Source organism: Telmatherina bonti, assembly GCF_933228915.1.
Source record: "Telmatherina bonti genome assembly, chromosome: 8".
NCBI classification, from domain to species: Eukaryota; Metazoa; Chordata; class Actinopteri; order Atheriniformes; family Telmatherinidae; genus Telmatherina; species Telmatherina bonti.
In genome coordinates this window covers 28,650,293-28,674,383 of record NC_136626.1, presented here as the reverse complement: position 1 = coordinate 28,674,383, position 24,091 = coordinate 28,650,293, and the positions used below count along the sequence as shown (strand labels likewise).

At 44.9% G+C, this 24,091-nt stretch overlaps 1 protein-coding gene and 1 pseudogene across 2 annotated transcripts in view; one reads left to right on the top strand and one right to left on the bottom strand.

Moving 5' to 3' along the window:
• Positions 1-22,289, bottom strand: part of LOC306759941 (cytochrome P450 2J4-like) — a gene marked incomplete at both ends in the record, with an annotated part of 28,117 nt that extends 5,828 nt beyond the window's left edge. The window contains 2 exons of the mRNA XM_079245689.1: positions 20,687-20,744; positions 22,273-22,289. Of these exons, the coding sequence (XP_079101815.1) occupies positions 20,687-20,744; positions 22,273-22,289 (75 nt within the window). The remainder of the gene's footprint in view (positions 1-20,686; positions 20,745-22,272) is intronic.
• Positions 22,290-22,418: 129 nt separating this feature from the next.
• Positions 22,419-24,091, top strand: part of LOC306759940 (cytochrome P450 2J3-like) — a 3,916-nt pseudogene continuing 2,243 nt past the window's right edge. The window contains exons 1-3 of the transcript in view: positions 22,419-22,620; positions 23,716-23,878; positions 23,979-24,091. The exon at positions 23,979-24,091 is cut by the window's right edge and continues 43 nt beyond it. The product of the transcript in view is annotated as a cytochrome P450 2J3-like (transcript). The remainder of the gene's footprint in view (positions 22,621-23,715; positions 23,879-23,978) is intronic.

The following is a 24,091-nucleotide window of genomic DNA, read 5'->3' as shown; positions in this document are numbered from 1 at the left end:
ACAGCTCCGGCTGGCCGCCTCAGCAATAGAGGCACGGAACACAGCCCATTCAGACTCAATGTCCCCCGAATCACTCGGGACATGTTCGAAGCTCTGCTGAAGGTGGGAGTTGAAGCTCGCTCTGACAAGGGACTCAGCCAGACGTTCCCAGCAGACCCTCACAACACGTTTGGGCCTGCCAGCTCTGACCGGCTTCCTCCCCCACCATCTGAGCCAACTCACCACCAGGTGGTGATCAGTTGACAGCTCCGCCCCCCTCTTCACCCGAGTGTCCAAGGCATGTGGCCGCAGGTCCGACGATACGACTACAAAGTCGATCATTGAACTGCGGCCCAGGGAATCCTGATGCCAGGTGTACATATGGACACTCTTATGCTGGAACATGGTGTTCGTTATAGACAATCCATGACGAGCACAGAAGTCCAATAACAAAACACCATTTGGGTTCAGAGGGGGGGGGGACCATGCCTCCCAATCACTCCCCTCCAGGTCTCACTGTCATTGCCCACGTGAGCATTGAAGTCCCCCAGCAGAACAATGGAGTCCCCAGAAGGAGCACCCTCCACCACTCCCTCCAAGGACTCCAGAAAGGGTGGGTACTCTGAACTGCTGTTCGGTGCATAAGCACAGACAACAGTCAGGACCCGTCCCCCCACCCGGAGGCGGAGGGAAACTACCCTTTCATCCACCGGGGTAAACCCCAACGTGCAGGCACCAAGCTGGGGGCTGATGAGAATGCCCACACCTGCTCGGCGCCTCTCACCATGAGCAACTCCAGAGTGGAAGAAGGTCCAGCCCCTCTCGAGGGTACTGGTTCCAGAGCCCAAGCCATGCGTCGAGGTGAGTCCAACTATATCTAGTCGGAACCGCTCAACCTCGCACACAAGCTCAGGCTCCTTCCCCACCAGAGAGGTGACGTTCCACGTCCCTAGAGCCAGCTTCTGCAGCCGGGGATCGGACCGCCAGCGTCCCCGCCCCCTTGCTGCCGCCAACAACAACACTGTCTTGAGAGACACGTGTTTCAAATCCGCTCCTTCCAGAGGCTCAAAAGGGGGACCCTTCAGCCCTTCCAAGACCACGGCCAATTCCCATGGCGGGACCATTGGTCTGGACACAGGAAGAAGCCTACGCGCTCCTTTCATGAAACGGCAGACCAGTGGATGTTGGCTTGCCGTCAGCTTTCCAAACCCCACGTGGAAGGCAGCAATAGCTGCCAAATACACTTTAACCGTGGAGAAGGCTTTCCGTTTGTCAATCAGATCCTGTAAAAATGACAAGATCGTCCCCACCGAGCACTGAAAAGGAATGTGGCCGTACTTGCGACACCATTCCTAAAACACCCTCCATTTACAGTCATACAATGACCTATACGAGGGGGCCCGTGCACTCTGTATAGTGGAATTTACCCGCTGTGGGACCCCACGGCTGACAAGTTGTGCCACTCAGGGGCCAAGCCCACAGTGCCAGGCGTTCTGGGTGTGGGTGAAAGACCGACCCTCCCCCCTGCAACAGCAGGTACCTGCGCAGCGGGAGCTGCCAGGGCTGCAAGCGCAGCAGCTGATATGTCTCTGACAGCCAGTGCATTGCAGGCCAATGCGGAGCTATCAATATCAGGTTGTGACCCTGTTCTCTCATTCTGGACAGAGTGGGATGTATCAATGCCAGGGGAGGGAACACGTAAAGAAGACCGAGCGGCCAGGCGCTAACGCGTCGATCCACCAACTTGATGTTGGTGGATGGAGTGAGACATGATGTCCCAGTTGTGCTCAGCTGGATTCAGGTCTGGGGAACGGGCAGAACAGGCCATAACATCAATGCCTTCATGTTGCAGGAACTGCTGACACACTCCAGCCTCATGAGGTCTAGCATTATCTTTCATTAAGAGGAACCCAGGGCCAACCGCACCAGCATATGGTCCCACAAGGGGTCTGAGGATCTCATCTTGGTACTTAATGGCAGTCAGGCTCTGGTGAGCACATGGAGGTCTGTGTGGCCATCCAAAGAAATGCCACCCCATACCATTACTGACCCACTGCCAAACCGGTCATGCTGGAGGACGTTGCAGGCAGCATAACGTTCTCCACAGTGTCTCCAGGCTCTGGGTGTTTCTCAATTCAGGATCTGCACACTTCCAAGTGCAGATTTGTCAGCTGCATGCGTCATAGTGGCGCGCCAAGTGCTGTAACAATTCAAAGGCTCCTTCGAGGCCACCCTTCAAATCCACACTTTGTTTGGTTCCAAATTAGCTGAAAACGAAGGATGCAAGAGATGCATATGCACCCTCTCCTATCCCAGAATTCATTGTGCTCCTGATAGAAAAGAATGAGCAGCAGAGCACTGGTGTAGGTACCACACCAGCCAGACTGTTTTTTTTTTTTTACTTTTTATTTTTATGTATATACACACACATATTTGTTTCAGTATTGTGCCCAATAACCACAAATGAATTCCATTCCAGTCGTCCTCAGATGTCTTCGTCCCCTTTCATGAAAGAAAAGGCTGAATTTATTACAGTCACTCAGATAACTAGAGACTGAAATAAGAAACAATAATTAAAAATGTGCTAAATTATAATTTAGTGATATAAGACTGTTTTGTCATTTAATTGAGTAAAAGAAAAAACAGACAAATGGGTCCGGGACAAATCAACAGGTGAAGAAGTCTGACTGGGAGGAACAGAAAAAATCTGATGGGAGTGAAAAGATTAAATGATTTTTTTTTATATTAACAAAAAAAATAGTTTGAGTGATGTAACGTGTTATTTTTATCATACTGGTTTGCTTTTTAAAAAATCTTGCTATTGAACCAGAATTAGAAAATAATGTCATGGTTTTCATAACACTTTTATTTAGTATTTCTATTGTCAATTTGAGCTTATTTCCCAGGTAGCTGTTTTTCTATGAATACATATGAGGACGACTGTATGTGCGTCTAACAAAGATTATTTTCCCCTGAAGTTAACGTCAACTTGACAGGATGAGCTGTCAGCCAGAGGAGAGCTCGTCTAAACTGCCACCCTGTAATGTTTTTCATTTAGACACAAAGTAAAATGAAAATAAATCAAAGTTAAATTACTGGCACCATTTTCTATCATTTTCTATCAGGGTCTGCACACTTGGAAGTGTGCAGACCCTGAATTGAGAAACACCCCATGTCACGTCTGTCACATGTGCTCAGTGTGAACCTGCTTTCATCTGTGAAAAGGACATGGTGCCAGTGGTGAATTTGCCAATCTTGATGTTCTCTGGAAAATTCCAAACGTCCTGCACAGTGTTGGGTTGTACAGACCCCGCTGTGGACATCGGGCCCTCATACCACCATCATGGAGTCTGTTTTTGACTGTTTGACATTTGTGGCCTGCTGCAGCTCATTTTGCAGGGCTCTGGCAGTGCTCCTCCTGTTCCTCCTTGCACAAAGAAGGAGGTAGCGGTCCCGCTGCTGGGTTGTTGCCCTCCCACAGCCTCCTCCATGTCTCCTGATGTACTGGCCTGTTTCCTGGTAGCGCCTCCATGCTCTGGACACAACGCTGACAGACACAGCAAACCTTCTTCCCACAGCTCACATTGATGTACCATCCTGGATGAGCTGCACTGTCTGAGCCACTTGTGTGGGTTGTAGACTCTGTGTCATGCTACCACTAGAGTGAAAGCGCCGCCGCCACCACCATCCAAAAGTGACCAAAACATCCGCCAGAATGCATCGGAACTGAGAAGTGGTCTGTGGTCACCACCTGCAGAACCACTCCTTTATTGGGTGTCTTGCCAATTGCCGATAATTTCCACCTGTTGTCTATTCCATTTGCACAACAGCATGTGAAACTGATTGTCAATCAGTGTTGCTTCATAAGTGGACTGTTCAAGTGTGGTTGACTTGGAGTTACATTGTGTTGTTTAAGTGTTTCCTTAATTCTTTGTGAGCACTGTACATATTTGACAATACCTCCAATTGGTGGGTATTGGGGCTTCCTTCCCCTTAAGCCGCTGAGAGGTGTTGGGTTCCTTTAATATTCGTGGAGCGCTTTGCCCTTTGGCCAACAGAGATGCTGGATCCAGGATGCGTTTCAGGTATTTATTTCAGTTGGCAAACAGACAGGTGGATACTGATGATGGATGGCCATAAAAAAAAATATACCGGAATAATAATAGAGAAAAAATACAAAAGGTTAAACCAAACAGTAGGCAAAAAAGATTGACAAAAACGGTCAACAAAAAGTTATGGCTTCCCAGCTGCCTCTCCCAAACATTTCCCCAAGTGAAGGTGTACCTTTTAAAAACTTTGCACCACCCACATGCACTCACTAACATCTGAACACGCTGACACACGCACACATATAAACAGTCTCCCCCAAATACATAGTTTCTATAGTGGGTCTTACACATGACAACTACATGAAAGCTCAAGTCAAGAGCTCTCTATAACAGTCAGTCCCCTGTCTTTATCTCCTATTGTTGTTAGAATATGAGACTTCAAACATGCACATAGGTCAATGTTCAGAGGTCACTTTTTCATAGAAAGTCATGAATCATGTTCATATTCACTAATGTTACTCTCCAGCGGAGGACCTTTTCAGTGCTGTATTTGGTTTGATGAAAGCCAAAGATATTTTTTTTTTCATTTAATTGACAGACCTTTAGAGCCTTAGTTTCAGCGACATCTTGCAAGATGTAATATACAGAAAAATGATGCTTTTTGTTTTTTCCTTCAGTTTTTTCAGGAAGTGTATTCCAAAAGGAATCACACTGAAATAAGCTTGAAAGACAGCCTGAAATGCTGGACCTAGGGACAAGCAACCTTTTCATTGTTCTTTTTGCTCATAGTCACAGTTTGGATTACTTAGGTTTTTTTCATTTCTCCTGAAAATGTACCATACTGCTGATGATCTGAGGTCTGCCAGAGAAAGAAAGAAAGAAACTTAAGGTTACAGAATTAACCCTGGTTCTCTGAAACAGAAGTAAGGCATTTCACTATGGGACACGTCCCCTGATGCTGTCCCCAGAAACCCTTTTATAAATTACCCTAGTCCTGACTGGCAGACAGAAGTCAAGTCTACTATGGAGGGGAGGTGCCTCCTCCCACTATAAGAGCCTGGCATGATCTTCTTATTCTAGTTTACATAAGCACACCTATTCATCACTCCAGGCAAGGAAGGTGGTTGGGCGAGAAACCTTAGAGTTAATGCCTTAACCTAAATTTCTCTTTCAACATTTGTTTCAGTATTTCACTATCAGATATAGAGTCCCGTGTTCCCAGACAAGCTTACCTTGAAGACCAATTCTGAGTTCACAACTCATACAGGCATGGTGCACACACCCAACACTGTGTGAGGCAGTGCAGTGACATCCAACCTGTTAAGTCTAGTGAAAGCATGAGGTTTTTCCCAGTTAGCACCTGCACAAATGTCTTCCACAGAAGTGCTTTCAAACAGCTCCCAGGATGAAGCCATCATGAGTGGAATGAGCATGTAAACCTGCAGGGGGCTTCAAACCTTCACTGCTATATGTCATGATAATAGCCTCCATAATCCACTGGTTGTGGGGGCTACAACTAACAGTTAATAATAACAACAATTTTTATGATGATGAATTTGATTTATAATGCATCTTACATTTGATACCAAACCTCAAAGTGCTACAGAGTAAAAAGCGGAACATTTAAAAAAAAAAAAAAAAAAAAAAAATTAACCATTAAAAGCTTTTCTAAAATGGAAGGCTTTTAGTCCTTTTTTTTTTTTAAAAAAAAAGAGTCAACCGCCTGTGGGGCCCTAAGGTGGTCTGGGAGGTCATTCTAGAGATGGGGAGCAGTGGCTCCAAAAGCCCTACCTCCCATTGTTTTCAATGAAGTGTCAGTTAATCTCTGTTTAGTGAGGGTTTGATGGCCTAAACTCCACAATGCTTCCTTACCTGATGATGTAGGGTGTGGCAAAGGGCTAAGGATGCTTAAATCTGAGGCCCTACTAGGGGCTACTGGACCATGAGAAGGTTTAGTTTTGAGTTTTGTCTAGTTAATGTTAGTTATTTTGTCTTCCCCTTTGTGTGTTATTTGATTTTGCTGAAACACCATATAAGTTACCCTTATGTGTCTTTATTTTAGGACAGTATTCCTTAGTTGAGTTTGTTCTGTTCAAGATAAACTTTTAAATATTTCAATCCACCCATCCATCTTCTGTGGGGTCAGGTTGGGGGGCAGCAGCCTAAGCAGTGAAGCCCAGATTTCCCTCTCCCCAGCCACATTTTCCAACTCTGCGGGGGGGATCCCGAGGCGTTCCCAGGTCAGCCGAGAGATATAATCCCTCCAGCGTGTCCTGGGTCTTCCCCGGGGTGTCCTCCCAGAGGTACATGCCCGGAACACCTCGCCAGGGAGGCGTCCAGGAGGCATCCTGACCAGATGCCCGAGCTACCTCAACTGGTTCCTCTCTATGTGGAGGAGCAGCAGCTCTACTCTGAGCCCCTCCCGGATGACTGAGCTCCTCACCCTATCTCTAACAGAGAGCCTGGCCACCCCGTGGAGGAAACTCATTTCAGCCACCTGTACACAAGATCTTGTTCTTTTGGCCACAACCCACAGCTCATGACCATAGGTAAGGGTAGGAACATAGATCGACTGGTAAATCGAGAGCTTTGCCTTCTGGCTCAGCTCCTTCTTCACCACGACAGACTGGCGCAGAGTCTGCATTACTGCAGACGCCGCACCGACCCGTCTGTCGATCTCACGCTCCATCCTTCCCTCACTTGTGTACAAGACCCTAAGATTTAACCTTCTCCACTTGAGGCAGGACCTCACTCCCAACCTGGAGAGGGCAATCCACCCTATTCCGGCTGAGGACCATGGTCTCAGATTTGGAGGTGCTGATTCTCATCCCAGCCGCTTCACACTTGGCCGCGAATCACTCAAGTGAGAGCTGGAGATCACAAACAGATGAAGCCAACAGGACCACGTCATCTGCAAAAAGCAGGGACCCAATCCTGAGGCCACCAAGCCAGATCCCCTCAACACCTCGGCTGCGCCTAGAAATTCTGTCCATAAAAGTTATGAACAGAGTTGGTGATAAAGGGCAGCCTTGGTGGAGTCCAACCCTCACCGGAAACTAATCCAACTTACTACCAGCAATGCAGACCAAGCTCTAACACCTGTCGTGCAGGGACCGGACAGCTCGTACAAGGGGGTCCGGTACCCCATACTCCCGGAGTACCCCCCACAGGAGCTCCCAGGGGACATGGTCGAAACACCTTCTCCAGGTCCACAAAGCACATTTAGACTGGTTGGACAAACTCCCAACTCCCATGCCCCCTCCAGGACCCCAAAGAGGGTATAGAGCTGGTCCATTGTTCCGCGACCAGGACAAAAAACACACTGTTCCTCCTCAATCTGAGATTCGACTATCCAGCAAACCCTCCTCTCCAGGACCCCTGAATAGATCTTACCGGGGAGGCTGAGAAGTGTGATTCCCCTGTAATTGGAAAAGACCTTCCGGTCCCAAGGAGCTTTTTAAACACCTCAGCAACTTCAGCCCCAGAGATATTAGAGTCCACCCCTGAGTCCCCCAGCTCTGCTTCCTCCATTTGAGCCAACTCACCACCAGGTGGTGATCAGTTGACAGCTCCGCTCTCCTCTTCCCCCGAATGTCTTTTTTTTTTTTTTTTTTTTTTTTTTTTTTGTCTTGTCCAGCATTTAAGCAAGCAGACTGATGTTCTGGATGCTGTGTTCTGCTGAGCAAATTTATTTTGCCAAGGGGAACTTTTGTAGATGTAATGATCCCCTTGTATTTCTTGATTCTTATTTTATTTTTCAATTTGTTTTGGATAATAGCTTGTATTACAGAGTTTATGCTGCTGGACCCGACCGGAAAGGACAGGAAAGGGGCAGAAAGAGAACAGAAAAGAGAACATAAAAAAACAAAAAAAAAACAAAAGAAAGAGATCAATGCATACATGTATATGCACATACATACCCACCTACATATATATGTATATACACTCGCACATACATTATATATATACATATATACATACATACATACATATACACATACATACACATGCATACACACACATGTACACATACATGCATACATAAAGATAGATATATATACATACATATACACATACATACACACACATATATATATATATATATATATATATATATATATATACATATATACACATATACATACTCACATACATACACATACATATACACATACACACACATACACATACATACACATACACTCACACATATGCATACATATATACATATCCATACACATACACATAAGTACACACACATACCCACCCACACACATAAATATATATACCCACACAAGCCAACTCTAGATTCGTGGAGAACAAAACCGTTGACAATCATGAGGACCAGAAACTAGCAAGTTAAGTCAAAAAGACAGAAAGAGAGGTACCTGCTGTTAGTGAATAAACTTGCTGGATGACTCAGTGACTGTGACACATGCAGAACATTCATGCAGAACATTCAGAGTGGAACGTGTTTAGAGAAGAGTGATCATGCCAATGTGACCCCGCCCGCCTACAGCTAGAGGAAGGCCAGGAGAACCCAGAGACCCGGGTAACCGACAGTCACCCCCAGGTACAGATCCCAACCCCCCCACTCCAGAGCCAGCCATGCATCTGCCCAGGAGGTGGCGAAGGAGGTGCCCAACCAGAGTCCCCCGCAGTCAGGGGGAACAGGCCCCAGCAGGCCCAGGCCGGCAAGGGCCGATCCCGCCGGGCACCGGCCACCTAGGGCAGACAGAGCGCAGGCCCCAGGGCCCCAAGAGCCCGTGAGCAGCCCCCCGCCCCCGCAGGCAGAGGGCACAGCCCACACCGACGGAGGACCAGGATCCCCAGACTGCCACCCAGCTGCAGCCAGGTCGCACCCCAGCGCACCAGCTGCGCCCCCGGGTACAGGACACTACCCCCCCACCACCAAACCACACACACATATACATGCATACCCCCCCCCCCCCAACACGCACTCCCCTCACACATATACATGCATACCCCCCCCCCCCCCCCCAAACACGCACTCCCCTCTCAACCCCCATCCACACAACCCTCTGCAATCCATGCACATCATCCATCACATATACAACCCCACCCCACCTCTACTCACTCACCCATACCAAGTCACACGAACCCCAATCGCCCCCGCCCCCGCCCCCACACACGCTCACCCCCCCCCCCCCACACACACACGCTCACACCCCGCCACCCCATCCCTCTACTTCTACCCAACCACACATGCCCCACCAAACACCCCTCCACCACCCATAGCCCCCCTCCAAACTTCACCCTCACTCACACATCCCATTCCGCATATACACCCCCCCCTACACACACACACACACACATACCCTCACTCCTCCAACACAGGCACACCCCAATACAACCCACGCGCCAACATACCCCTCCACACACACATCTACTCATCCTCACACATCCCTATCCCCTACCCACCTATATCCCCAACCCTAATCCCCCCCCAGCCATCCCACCATCCATCTGTAACCCCATACACCCACTCCCACACATCCTCACCTCACCCCTCCATCATGTCCCATGTGAGATACCTCAGAGGGGGCAGAGGACAGGATGGCCCCGATCAGGGCCCCCATAATTACCGCCCACCACTCCCAGCGTCCCCCCCACCACCCCACAGATGCAGCCGACCCGGCACCCCCCCAGGGCCGGTGACAACCCTCCTACAGCCAGGCCAGCCCAGACTTAGGCCTAATGGACGGCACTCTTCCCCCACCCGTACCCCCCCCCCCCCCCCCCCCCCAGTAAAGCCCCAAGAGCAGGGGCATGAGAAGACCCTATCGTCCCTGCCTCCCCCCCGCTTATGACTGATTGTGAAGTATGTATTAGTTGCAATTAAAACTGAGGGAAGTGCCACGCGGTGTTGGGAGAGGGACCACCTAAGCAGCCCCGCCCACCATACACCGCATGCTCTTCCCCCTAATCATGTGAGTCGTCAGTGTTTTGGTGTTTGGTGTCTAAGTGTAATTAAAACTGGGAGGTGAGCCGAGGCTGGGTGCAGCGATCAAGACCACCTTGATGGCCTTTCTCACCACCCAGCGCCACGTGCACACCTCCCAATACCCTGCCTGTGTGTGATGGGGAGCGGGGAGGAAGAGGGGTTGAGGGATTTAAGTCTGGAGGAAAGTGAGCTTTCCTCCAGAAGGTGAGCCGCCCGCAGCACTGGGCATGCCCCCTACTCCCAGGGCCCCCCAAGGACCAGGACAAGCCGGGGACAGCCATCCCCGTAACCAGAGCCTTCGGCGACTCTAACCAGAGAGTCATCACCGACCCAAGAGGGGACCAACTCACCACATGCAGAAGGGGGGCACGAGGACAAAGAGGAGGCGGGGCGGCAGAAGGGGAATCCCAGACCGATTGTCCACCGCCCCCTCACTCACAGAGGACACCCCCACCTGGGGACATGAAGTCCCCCCTTGTCCACACATCGGCACTTCACACTGTCTCAGCACACACCTACAGCCACACACACACACACTTCCGGACACATTCAGGTCCACCCAGCCACCCGTTCAGCCCACCCTTAAAACCATCCTCCTGACCCCCACGTCACATCCAAATCTCCCCCACTCCCATCCATCATATCTACACTTATCCACCAACCTACCACACACATGCACCACCCACTCCCCCATACATACACCCCTGCCCCCCCCCCCCAACACACACACAGACAGCACGCCCCCCCCCCCTCCCCCCCCCCCCACACCCGTATACATGCACCACCGCCACTCCCCACATACACGCATCACCCCACTCCCCTACACACACGGCACTACCCCCCCCCCACAGACACCACGACACCCCCCCCCACACACGCATCATCACACTTCCCCACCCACACACATCCACATACCTATGTACCGCCACCAGTCCTCAACGCACACCCCCTACACACATCCCTCCATACACACTCACATCAAATCCACACTATCAAACACCCCCCACTCAACAAGTCCCAGGGTCGCAACCAGGCACCAGAGCACGTACCTGCCCGCCGCCGCAGCGGCAGGTCCAGGTCAGCCCAGCCCCCCCCCGGCACAAGCCGACCCCCCACCCCCAAGAGACAGGGGACAACCCCGGGCACCGGAGCCCGGGACCCCGCCCAGCCCACCCCACGGCGGCACAGGCGCCCGTTACGGAGTCACGCCCGCCAACCCATCCCCCGCCAGCGACCTCGCCCCTGGCAACTCCAGCCGCTGGCCCATCCAGGTCCACAGTAGGGCTAGAAACCTAGCCACTCCAGCAATGGAGCAGTCAAAATCCCCCCCCCCCAGGAGCCCACCACAGACCCACAGCCCCCAGAGAACCCCAACCGGCCACCAACCCCGAGCGCAATAAGGTCACATTCTCCCCCCATACTAAGTGATGGAGCTGATCACAGGGGACCAGAGGGAATAAAGTTCAGCTGACTGATCTCTTGAGGAGGCAGACATCATCTCGACACTGATGTGATCTAATAAGAGATTTCTGAACTGCTGGATACACAGACTTTGTTTGCTTTTCCAGTTTAGAAGGATAGTTTTCTTTGCGATACATAAACTGGTGAGGATTAAGTTTGCAGAATTAAATTCTATGTTAATTTCACCCAAGTAACCCAGTACGCCCAGTTTGGGGTTTGTAGGGATGTTACATTTGAAGCAATTTGACAGATCTTTACATACTTGAAACCAGAATTCCTGGACAGGTGGGCAAGACCACAAAGCATGGTAGTAGCTGTCAGTCGTGTTGCCAGTGCAGTGTGGACAGATGTTTGATTGTGACAGACCCATCCTGAACATCCTGTGTCCTGTATAATGAGTTCTATGCAAAATTTTAAATTGTATTAGTTGCATGTTTGAATTCTTAGTCATTGTAAATGTATTTGAACAGATTTGTGACCATTCATTTTGGTCAAAGTTACTGGATAAGTCTGCTTCCCATTTAGAAGTTGGGAGACATATGGAATCGTCTAGCTTTGATAGTAATCTATATATTTTGGATAACAGTTTCGGGGCATTGAGATTTAAGAATTCTGCAGCCCTGATAGGTAGCTGCAAGTTTAATTGATCAGGGGTGTATTTCTTACCTATAATAGATTTAAGTTGGTGGTATTCTAAGAATTTTGTGCTGCTGATTTCATATCGTGAAGTAATTGTATCAAAAGGGAGAAAGTTCCCATTTTCTATTAAATGTTCTAACTGTTTTATTCCTTTATTCTTCCACTGAGGGAAGTTTATCATTTTCCGGTTTTGCTGGATGTCGGGATTGTTCCAAATAGGTGTAAGTTTGCATGGAATAAGCAAGGATTTGGTTAGTTTAAGAAATTCCCACCAGGCCATTAGTGAGGAGCTGATATTAATGCTTTTAAAGCATTTTTGGCGTTTGACAGCTGTGCTGATAAATGGCAGGTCTGAAATTGCCATATCCTCACACATAGCTTCTTCTATATTAAGCCATGGTTCATCTAGATAGCTAGGTTTAAGCCATTTAGAGATGTATTGTAGTCTATTGCTTATAAAGTAATTTTGGAAATTAGGCAAGTCTAAGCCACCGCTATCTTTAGTCTTCTGGAGTGTTTTTAGACTAATCCGTGGTGGTTTGTCTTTCCAGAGAAATCTAGTAACATTAGAGTCCAGCGATTTAAACCAGGTGGAGGGAGGTTTAATGGGGATCATTGAAAACAGATAATTGATTTTAGGTAGAATCATCATTTTTATAGTTGCAACTCTTCCCATTAGTGATATGGGTAAAGATTTCCACCGTGTGAGATCGTCCTCAATTGTTTTTAGTAGAGGGACATAATTTAGCTTTATAAGGTCTGACAGTCTGGGTGAGATGTTTATTCCCAAGTATCTAATATCTCCTGACTGTAAAGCAGTGTCAGGAGTATTATGGAAGGAACAGTTGATGGGTAGAACGGTGGTTTTAGACCAATTAATGGAATATTCAGAAATTGATGAGAATTTATTGACGAGTGCGATTGTCTGACAGATGGATGATTGTGAATTTTGAAGGAAAAGTAATACATCATCAGCATAAAGACTGGTCTTATGCTCCATATTTCTACAGTTAATGCCTTTAATGTCTTTGTTTTGTCTAATGCTAGCTGCTAAGGGTTCAATAAAGATTGCAAAAAGTGAGGGGGAGAGTGGACAGCCTTGTCTGGTGCCTCTCTGCAATCTGAAGCTGTGAGAAGTTTGATCATTTGTCCTGACGCATGCATTTGGATTGCTATACAGTATCTTTATCCAGTCGATAAACGATGAGCCAAACCCGAATTTTCTTAATGTTGCAAATAAGAATTTCCAGTTCACCCTGTCAAATGCTTTTTCAGCATCTAGAGAGATTATTGTAGTTTCCAGGTTATGTATGGTGGCATAATCAATTAGATTTATTAGTCTGCGCGTATTAGTGGTGGAATGTCGTCCCTTGATAAATCCTGTTTGATCAGGATGTATGATAAGTGGAGTTATTTTTTCTAGTCTTGTAGCAAGCACTTTACTGATTATTTTAAGATCTACGTTCATTAGTGATATTGGACGATAACTAGATGGGAGTTTGGGGTCTTTTCCTGGTTTTAGTATTACTGTAATACTAGCCAAATTCATGTTTTGAGATATTCAACCTTTTTCCTTAATTTCTGAAGCCATTTTATAAAAAGTGGGTGCTAGTATAGACCAAAATTCTTTATAATATTCAACTGGAAAACCGTCTGGTCCTGGAGCTTTATTGCTGGGCATGTGTTTTAAAGCTTCATGTAGTTCCCCTACTGAAATGGGTGCGTCCAAAACCATTTCCTGATCCTGTTGTAACTTTGGAAGATTGAGGTAGCTGAGAAATTCCTCAATGCTGTTGTCTGATGGATCTGTTTCTGAGGAATATAATGTTTTATAGAAATCCCTAAATGTGTCATTTATTCCATCAAGATCATGGAGGATATTTCCTCTTGAATCTTTAACAGAGGAGATGGTTGTTTTCTCCTTGTTTGCTTTTAATTGATTTGCGAGAAATCTTCCAGATTTGTTGCTATGTTCAAAATTCTCTAAGCGAAGTCTTTGTAGCAAAAACTGGGTTTTTTGGTTAATTATTTCATTCAGCTCTAGTTTAGCCTTTCTTATGTGATTCAGCACTTGCTCTTCTGGAGAAGCCTTGTAGGCATCTTCTAGTGATTTTATTTTAAGCTCTAGTTCAGATATTTTTGAACTCTCCTTCTTTTTCTTATGTGATGAAAATGAAATTATTTTCCCTCTCATTACTGCTTTTCCTGCCTCCCAAAGAACACAAGCTGATGTTCCTGGTATGTCATTGTTTTCTATATACAAAGACCACTCCCGTTTGAAGTAACTGATAAAATCAGGATCTTTAAGTAATGATGTATTAAGTCTCCATTTGCTATAAGATGGTTTAGTTTTCTTATTCATTAGGGTAAATGATACTGGTGCGTGATCACTGATAGTGATGGAATGGATTTTAGTTTCTGAGATACTGTTCATCATAGAGCTGTTAGTGAGGAAGTAGTCTATTCTGGAGTATGAGTGGTGGACAGATGAAAAGTAAGTGTACTCTCTAGCAGTGAGGTGTTGTGAGCGCCAGACATCACAAAGACCAAAATCCTCCATATATTGTTTAACAACTCTTGCTGACTGCCAGACCCTATGTTTCCCTGCTCCGCCCCCCTTGTCCATCCCAGAGTTTAAGGTCATGTTGAGGTCGCCCCCAATGATAAGTGTATTATCAAGGTGATCATATAGTAAGGAGAAGAAGGAATGAAAAAAGGAGGGGTCATCAGTGTTTGGGCCATAAATATTTGCAATGCATAACTTCATGTTTAGGATAGATAATGTCATTATTATGAATCTTCCACCTGGGTCTAAAATTATATTATTAGCAGTAAAATGAATTTTCCTGTTTATCAGAATGGCTACTCCTCTTTGTCTTGAGTTGAAGCAGGCCGAGTACACGTGAGGGAACTGTACTGTAGAGAGTACGTTAGCTGTTGTTTTTAATAAATGAGTCTCCTGTAGCAGGACAATGTCTGCCTGTAGATCATTCAATCTGCTAAACACCTTCAACCTCTTCTCCCTGGAACCAGCTCCCCGTATATTCCATGTAACAAACCTCAGGGTGGTCATGCTCAAGCTACTGAAGTGTTTCTATAAAAGTATGTGTGTGTTTGTGTGTGTGCAAGCCCACATTAATGCATGCATGCTGCGTGTAGATTGTGTGCGTATATAAATTCATCTGTGTGTACAATGTTCCTATATGTCTGTCCACATGCTTAGAGTGTGTGTGAGAGTTGGGGGTGAGTGTTGATGTGATTAAACGTGCTCTGTGTTGTAGGTGTGTTATGTGCATGACATTTAGTGTCTGTGTCATGTGGATGTACGTGCGTACCCTACCTATTATTGTTGGTATGGCATAATAGAATGAAAGAGCAGCTAGAAAGGAAAGGAGTGAGAAAAACAAACAACTACAACTACACATAAAAAGAAATAGCACAAACAAAAGAGCAAAAACAAAAGCCCTAAAGGGGGGGGGGAAGAGGAAAAAAAAAAAGGCCAAAAAACAAAAACAGAACAAAACGAAAGCAACAACAACTGCAAATTTACAAAGACTGGCAGTAAATGTACAGTTCTGAATTACCATAATTAATGTGCTTATAGCAGATTAACATGTAAATTTAACAATAATTAGCTGTATGAGTGATAGATATTACCTGAGGTTAGTAGAGCCAGGGGGTGGTATTTTTGTCACGGTAAAGCTGTCCATTGACGAACAATTTGTCCACCGCGATGACTGCACGGGATCCTTCGTCTCTGAGCTTCTTCCGGATGGGAAACAGGACCCTGCGTCTCTCCAGAATCTCTTTGGGAAACTGATTATTTACACTAAAATCCCGAATTATTTACACTCTTCCCCCGAATGTCCAAGGCATGTGGCCGCAGGTCCGACGATACGACTGCAAAATCGATCATCAAACTGCAGCCCAGGGAGTCCTGATGCCGGGTGTACATATGGACACTCTTATGTTGGAACATGGTGTTCTGGACAATCCATGACGAGCACAGAAGTCCAATAACAGAACACTGTTTGGGTTCAGAAGGGGGAGGGGGGGACCATGCCTCCCAATCACTCCCCTCCAGGTCTCACTGTCATTGCCCACGTGAGCATTGAAGTCCCCCAGCAGAACAATAGAGTCCCCAGAAGGCGCACCCTCCCGCCCTCCCTCCAAGGACTCCAGGAAGGGTGGGCACTCTGAACTGCTGTTCGGTGCATAAGCACAGACAACAGTCAGAACCCGTCCCCCCACCCGAAGGCGGAGGGAAACTACCCTTTCATCCACCGGGGTAAACCCAAACGTGCAGGCACCAAATCAGGGGCTGATGAGCATGCGCTCACCTGCTTGGCGCCTCTCATCATGAGCAACTCCAGAGTGGAAGAAGGTCCAGCCCTTCACGATGGTACTGGTTCCAGAGCCCAAGCTATGCTATGAGTCCAACTATATCTAGTCAGAACCGATTAACCTCACACATAAGCTGAGGCTCCTTCCCCACCAGAGAGATGAGATTACACATCCCTAGAGCCAGTTTCTGCAGCCCGGGATCTGACCGCCAGGGTCCCCGCCCCTTGCTGCCGCCCAGCTCACATTGCACCTGACCCCTACGGCTCTTGAATATTCATACATTTAATTCACTTCTTTTAAAGGCTAGCTATTTTATTCATTTCTGTGGATTCTTGTATTCTTGTATTTTGAAATTCCTTTTTTTTTACCACTTCACTGCTCAGTATTTGACAGAGGGACTTCACTTTGTTGGGTGGCCAAGGACAAGATCAGCATTTCCAATTTCCTTAGCATTTTCAATTTCCTTAGCCCCGCTGTTTTGCCCATATAAATGCACAATGCCTGCTCTGGGCACAGAGTGTGAAGCTGCTCATGCTCCTTTGACAGGAAAGGCAGCAAGTAATAGACCAACAATTTGAAGATGCAGGACAACAGACCTGGTTTGAAAACTTTTAGCACAAAAGCAGAGTTCGGCTTAAGCACAACCTTACAATCTACCATCAGGAACTGCATAAAAATTGAGATAACCAACACCTGGATGTTACCCGCCGCCTTGAAACCAAAGAAAGCAGCAAAGCGATCTTAAAAGACCTTCAGTTCTGCTTGCTGTAGTGGCTTGAAAAGTGAGCATGACAGCGCATTGAGCACTTACTATGGGTAAATTCCATGGAGTGGTTAGCCTTCTAGAGACTGTGCAGAGGAGATGATGTTTTCCTTTCATAAACAGACAAACAAGTGGGTGCTGACCCACAGTTTTGTCCCTGAGGCTCATGTGACATGCCTATATGGTAGCCAGATACATGTTGACTGTGTAAAAAGTCAAGACTTTATCCAGCAGCCCATGAAAACAGAGAAAACAGGGCTCTGAAGTGCAATAAACTCAGGTGTAACACACCACTCCTCATATGCGTGCCATTTGCAATCATTTGCACTGCATGTAGATAAGGATCATGTACTTTGAATACTGTGAATGACATTTTGTGGAAGTCCACAGAGTAAAATGTCTGGCACTGAAGTTGATCTCCGCTCAGCCATATCTGTCCCATATTAGAGTCACCACCTTGTTTCAAGTCCAGGAAAATTTCCTTGTTCTTGCCTTTGTTAAGGATGAAGTCATCTCCTCTCCATAGATAAGCATATACAGAGAACAACAAAGGGCGTCATTCAACACTTCCTACGAATAAATTTGTTTTTAAGTCCTACTAGGAACTTTCTGCGAAGATTGTGGAGTTCTTGACTTCTATAAATCTGAACAACTCAGAGCACTCCTATAAACATTTGTATTAATATGATTTAAATATTATGTGTGTGTGAGATCATTTAAGTCTATCAGTGTAAGAAAAAACAGAAGATAATATACATACATACATACATACATTCACACACACAACCTGCTGTGAGGTACTGGATTGTTCCCTTTTCCAGTATCTGACAGCATGGTCCACGATACTGGCAAACAAGGAATACATGGAACATCATAACCAAGTAGTCAGTATAGTGTCCAGAAACATCTTTGCAGAATATTGCTTCAGTCTCAATGATAAACACCTCCCAAGGAAGTGGAGAATGAAAGGGCTAAGATCCTGAGGGACTTCCAGAATCCGATCGACAAAATGGTGGTGGCTAACCAACCGGACATGGTGATCATGGATAAGCAGCAGAGGAAAGCCATGGTGGTTGACATAGCCATAAATGAAAGCATAACAGAAAAAGGAACACAAGAAACCAGAGAAATATCAATCAATCAATCAATCAATCGATCGATCGATCGATCGATCGATCAATCAAACTTTATTCATTAGGTGTTTTTCCAACATAAAATATGTAACTTGTGCAAGCCCCAAGCTTGGCTGGCTTGTTGGCAGGCAGCGCCTCTGACTGCAGGGGCCGCAGGCACCCAGGGGAGGTGTGGCCATAACACCAACCTTCACCAAAGCAACAGCAGCACAAAACCACCACCCAGGTTGCAGACATCCCCCACAAAGGAAACACTGGAATGACCAATAGCCAATAAAACAATGAAAATCAACTAAAAGCCAAACTAAAAATGTGGATCTTGAGCCTGCTCTAAAAATTATTAACATTCTCTGCACCACTGAGACCCTCAGGCAGACTGTTCTACCAGTGAGGGCTATATCACTGGAACGACACTTCCCCGTGGATATGTGACCTGACTCTGGGAATCATTAAAAGCCTGCTGCCGGAAGTATGGAGAAGTACAGGCACCGCAAGGACTCATAGGGTAAAAGCAGTTCTGAGAGATAAGAGGGTCCAAGAGCATTAAGACATTGAAAATCCATTAAAAAAAAAAAAAAAACCTTACAATCGATCCTGAAACACACAGGGAGCCAAAGCAATGATCTTAAAATTGCTCTTTGTGTTCAGTTTAGTCACTAGTAAACCTAATATCCACACTTCCATCTTTCTGGGCCATATAAGGAAGCTGGTAAGACAGGCTCCACACTATTCACACTATTCTTGTCTAATGACCTGAATCGCTGTGTTTTTTTTTGTTGTTTTTTTTTGTTTTTTTTTTGTCTTGTCCAGAATTTAGCATTTAGCAGAATGATGGTCTGGATGCTGTGTTCTGCTGAGCAAATTTTCTCTGCCAAGGGAAGCTTTATAGATATAATGATCCCCTTGACTTTCTGAATTTTTATTTTATTTCTATATTTATTTTGTATTATTGTTTGAATTGTAGAGTTTGTACTGCTGGACCAGAGAGGACAGACGAAAGACAGAAAGAGAAAGGAGAAAAAACACCTCATAAGAAAAGTGAAAGAGATAAAGGGGGAGGAAAGGGAGAGAAAAAAAAACTAAAAAATAACCCAAAAACAAAAAGAAAAAAACAACCTACAGATGTATACATATACACACATACATACACACACATACATATACACACATACACACGTATACATACACATACATATACACACATATGTATACACATATATACCCATATATATATATATATACATATGTACACATACACATATATGCATATACACACACACCTCTATGCACACACACACACACATACATACATACGTACAAACATACGCACTCGCCAGTATTAACACATATACATACACATACAAGCCAACTTTAGATCATAGTAACTAAACTATGAATCTAAAAAGTTAAATATAAATGAGAAATAAACAGAAATGAGAAAACTAGCTGCTGTTAGTGAATAAAACTGCGTGACGACTCGGTGACTGTGTCACATGCAGAACATGCAGAGTGGAACGTGTTCCGGAAAAGGTGATCATGCCAGTGTGACCCCTCCCACACAAAGGCAAGAGGCACGCCAGGAGTACCCCCGAGACCGGGGCCATGGGCCATCGGCAGCCACCCCCAGGCGCAGACCCAAACCGCCCCACCCCGGAGCCAGCCATGCGCCGACCCAGGAGGCGGCAGAGGGGGGTCCCAGCCAGAGTCCCCCGCAGTTAGGGGGAACAGGCCCCAGCAAGCCCGGACCAGCGAGGACCGGCCCCACTGGGCACCAGCCCGTATCCCCGTATCACCAACATAACCCCACACACACCCCCACCCATCTACATACACCCCCCCTTCCTCCTATCCTATCCTATCGCTGAGTTGACAGTGCTAACCACTACACCACCATGCAGTCCCCATTGTTGCATCTTAGTTTGATATTTGTCAATTTTTGTATTACACACATTAAGTTCAAACACAACTTTTATATTTGCCAGAATAAAAACACTTTTTTATCGCTCTACAAGGAGGAGAAATATGTGGTATAGGGGCTTATACAGGTAAAACAGGTTGTCCTTAGGTGATAACAAAAAAACATTAAATTTAAGATGCAATGTAAACAATAAAAATTGCCAACATAAATAAACACCTTTCTAAACACAGTCAAAGACTAATCCATCAGCACAGAGTAAATATAAGGGGTGTGACACAATACAGACTTCTTTGCATTCATACTTTCATAAACTTGTTTACCCTTTCACAATGGCCTTAAAAATATATAGGCAAGAAAGACAACAGATTGATTGACAAAGATGTCCAGTTGTTTGATAACAGCATATTTGTGCAACATGTATCCCAAACTAAACACCATTCTTGCACTGCCTTTCTTCAGACTGAAGATAGGATTGTACAAACACCTTTGTACTCTGTAGCGTAAAGGTTACCATTACATAACTATTACAAATAACAGGATATACATTTTTTATTGAAACTTATCTGCTGTCAGTCTCTAGTTGTTCATATTGATAATAAATCTTGTTTCATCATATTGACGTTGTTCTTTGATATGGCCTGTCAGCTGATTTAGGTTTGTGCCTGTAGACATTAAATACCTGCCCAACCCCAGATGGGCCAACTGAATAGAAACCTCTTTGTTCCATTAAGGGTTTCGGGGATGACATATACACCCTCATATACACATACAAGCCAACCACAAATTCATGGTCCCTCTGCAATAGGACAAAGCCAACGACTGTCAGGAACACTAGAATATAACAAGTTAAAATAAATCAGAAACATACAAAGAAAATCACTGGATGTTCGTGAATTAACTTGCAGAATGACTCAGCGACTGTGTCACATCCAGAATACACTGAGTGAAACGTGTTCAGAGAGGAGTAATCGTGTTAATGTGATCCCGCTTACACAAAGGCTAGAGGTAGGCCAGAAGGACCCCGAGACCCCGGAGCCAACCATGCACCTAACCAAGGGTTGGCAGAGGGGAGGTCCAGCAAGAGTTCCCCACAGTCAAGGGGAACAGGCCCTAGACAAGATAGAGCATCTTGTTTTGTGTTAATTCTTCTTTCCTCAGCCACTACAATGAATTTTCCTCCATAAAAATGTGCCAGAATCTCTTGAAGGTATGATTGCACAGCTTTAAACCAATTCTTTTCATTCAAATTATGGCATAATGAAACAGAAACATCATGAGTATCAAATCATGAGTCTGGGTATAAGGTTTTTCTGCAGCTGGATTTAACTATAAGTCTGCAGGTACTGAGTACCTCCTGCTGATGAAACAATGATCACCACCTGAATCTTATGTTAAACTGAGAGGAATATTGCTGGTTTTACAACCAATAAAAGTGTTCATCAGAAGATTCTGGAGACGTAAGCTATGAAAATCCCCCTTCATTGTGTGTCTTCATTCGATCAGCATCTGGTTTAAAATCAGGGATAGATATATATCCCTGATTATACATACATATATATACATATATATATGTATGTATATATACATATATATGTTGGGTATAATAAATATTAAAAGTGTATTTACTAGTAATAATACCAATAACAACAATAGTATTTTAAACAAATTCAGAAATATCTTCAAAAATAGACCGCATTGGATTAAATACTGCAAGTAAAGGTCAGTTTATTTCACGTTTTTCTTTGTCATCACTGTTTATACTGCCGACTGCTAACCAAACAGAGCAATTGAAGTCCAACTATGGCACTTAATCCAATTAAAGTTGCAAGGAAGCTTGAGACTAACAGTTCTTCTGTCCTTTATGTTCATAGTTCATTTTTATATATAGGCTATAGAATACAAATTAGCAAAATAACATCAAACCTTGCAAATGGATAGTCTCAGCTTTCAGAAAATGTGTCAACTTGACTTCTTTTGATATTAATCAAGTGCTTTGTTGCTCTGTTTTGGTTTCTGCCCACTGTTTCATTTCCCCCATGGAAGTCGGCTCTTCTTCGCTACAAAGAATCGGTCCCTATTGCCGATTCGTTCGCTAAATCCCATCGCACACATATTTAACGGTGTCCTGACTGGCATGTTCAGTTGGCGTGTCAGGTAACACTGTGAAATGGAGGCGATATACAGCATTCTCGGCTTGGAGTGGATGGACAGCAGGAGTATTTTAATATTTTTTCTTCGTCTTTCTACTGTTAAGCAGTATTTTGAAGAACAGAAAACCCCCAAACTTTCCTCCTGGTCCGCAGGCTCTTCCTTTTATTGGGAATCTTCACCGCATCCAACCTGCCAGGTTTCACCTGCAGTTCAGCGAGGTAGCTACATGACTAAATATTATAATTACTGTACTATAGAATAACTAATATCATTTCCATGGATAATGCATTGTTAAATATTTACACTTTTTGACCTATACATTTATATTTGACTTGATGACTTTTAGCAGCGTGTTAAAATACAAATTTCCTTATCACAAATGTTTGACATTTCTATAAAGAAAAAAGACAGGAACATGGGTCAAATAAGTCAACATCTTGGATCACGTAAGAAATTCTTAGGTTATAGCTGGACCAAATCTCTGTAACTGTGTCCTCGTTATAAAGTAACGGATGAAAGTGTATACAACCTGAAATATTAAGGTGTGATATAAAAATTTCACAACAAATATTCACAGGTATTATTTGTCTTTTAGAACTCTGAATTAATCTGTTTAATGTTTTGAACTGAAAATAACAGCGTCAGAATCATTTTATGGTTTTAATTTTGTTCAACAAATAAATTCAATTGTACAATTTATTTAGAAACATAATCCATACTAATAACTTCTTTAGAACAAAAATGTATTTAATTTAATAATATCAACTATCCAGTCATGATTTAAGGTGTTGAGAACTGTCTAAAAGGCTTGAGGGAAGAACCAGCTTTTGAATTTCAGATTAAGTAGCAAATACGGGGGAGGTTTGAACATGTTTTCACCGTGTATGCATGAGTTTTCTCCGCTTAGTCCACTGTCCAAAGACATGCATGTTAGTTTAATTGATCACTCTTAATTTTCCTGAATGGATGTGAGCATGAACATTTGTTTGTCCATCTGTGTTGGCCCCTATTGGCAACTTGCCTTGTCTCTCACCTGACGATTGCTGGGGTAGGCTCCAGCTTCCCCATGACCCTTAATTGGACTGAACGGTGAAGAAAATGAATGAATGAACATCAAAAGTAGCCAGAACAGCTTTGCAGGCGAACATCTGCCGGTTGAGGGCAGGATATTTACATATCACTGAATCTAGGAGCAGAATCAAAGTTTTAAGGTGAAGTATGTATTTGTACGCTGGTGGGGATTCTTGGTTGTGATGTTGTTACTCGTGTCAAATCACCACAATAGTTTATTTTTCTTTTTTGTCCATGTTCAGTTTGCAGAGAAATATGGAAACATATTTAGCCTTCATCTCTTTGGTGGAAGAGTTGTTGTTCTCAATGGCTACAAACGTGTTAAAGAGGCCCTGATCGATCGAGGAGATGACTTCACAGATCGTCCCACTGTTCCCTTGTTTGCAGACTTTATTGGAAATGAAGGTGTTAAATGAATTTTTGTCCAAAAGTCTTGTCAGATTACAATACCTGACTCAAATGACCTTAAGTCTAATGCTGTTTTCTTTTCTTTCCTTTTTGAAAGGCCTTGTGTTTTCAAATGGTTATCCATGGAAGCAGCAGAGAAGATTTGCTCTTCATACTCTGAGAAACTTTGGCTTGGGGAAGAAGACCATGGAGCAATGCATCCAGCATTGC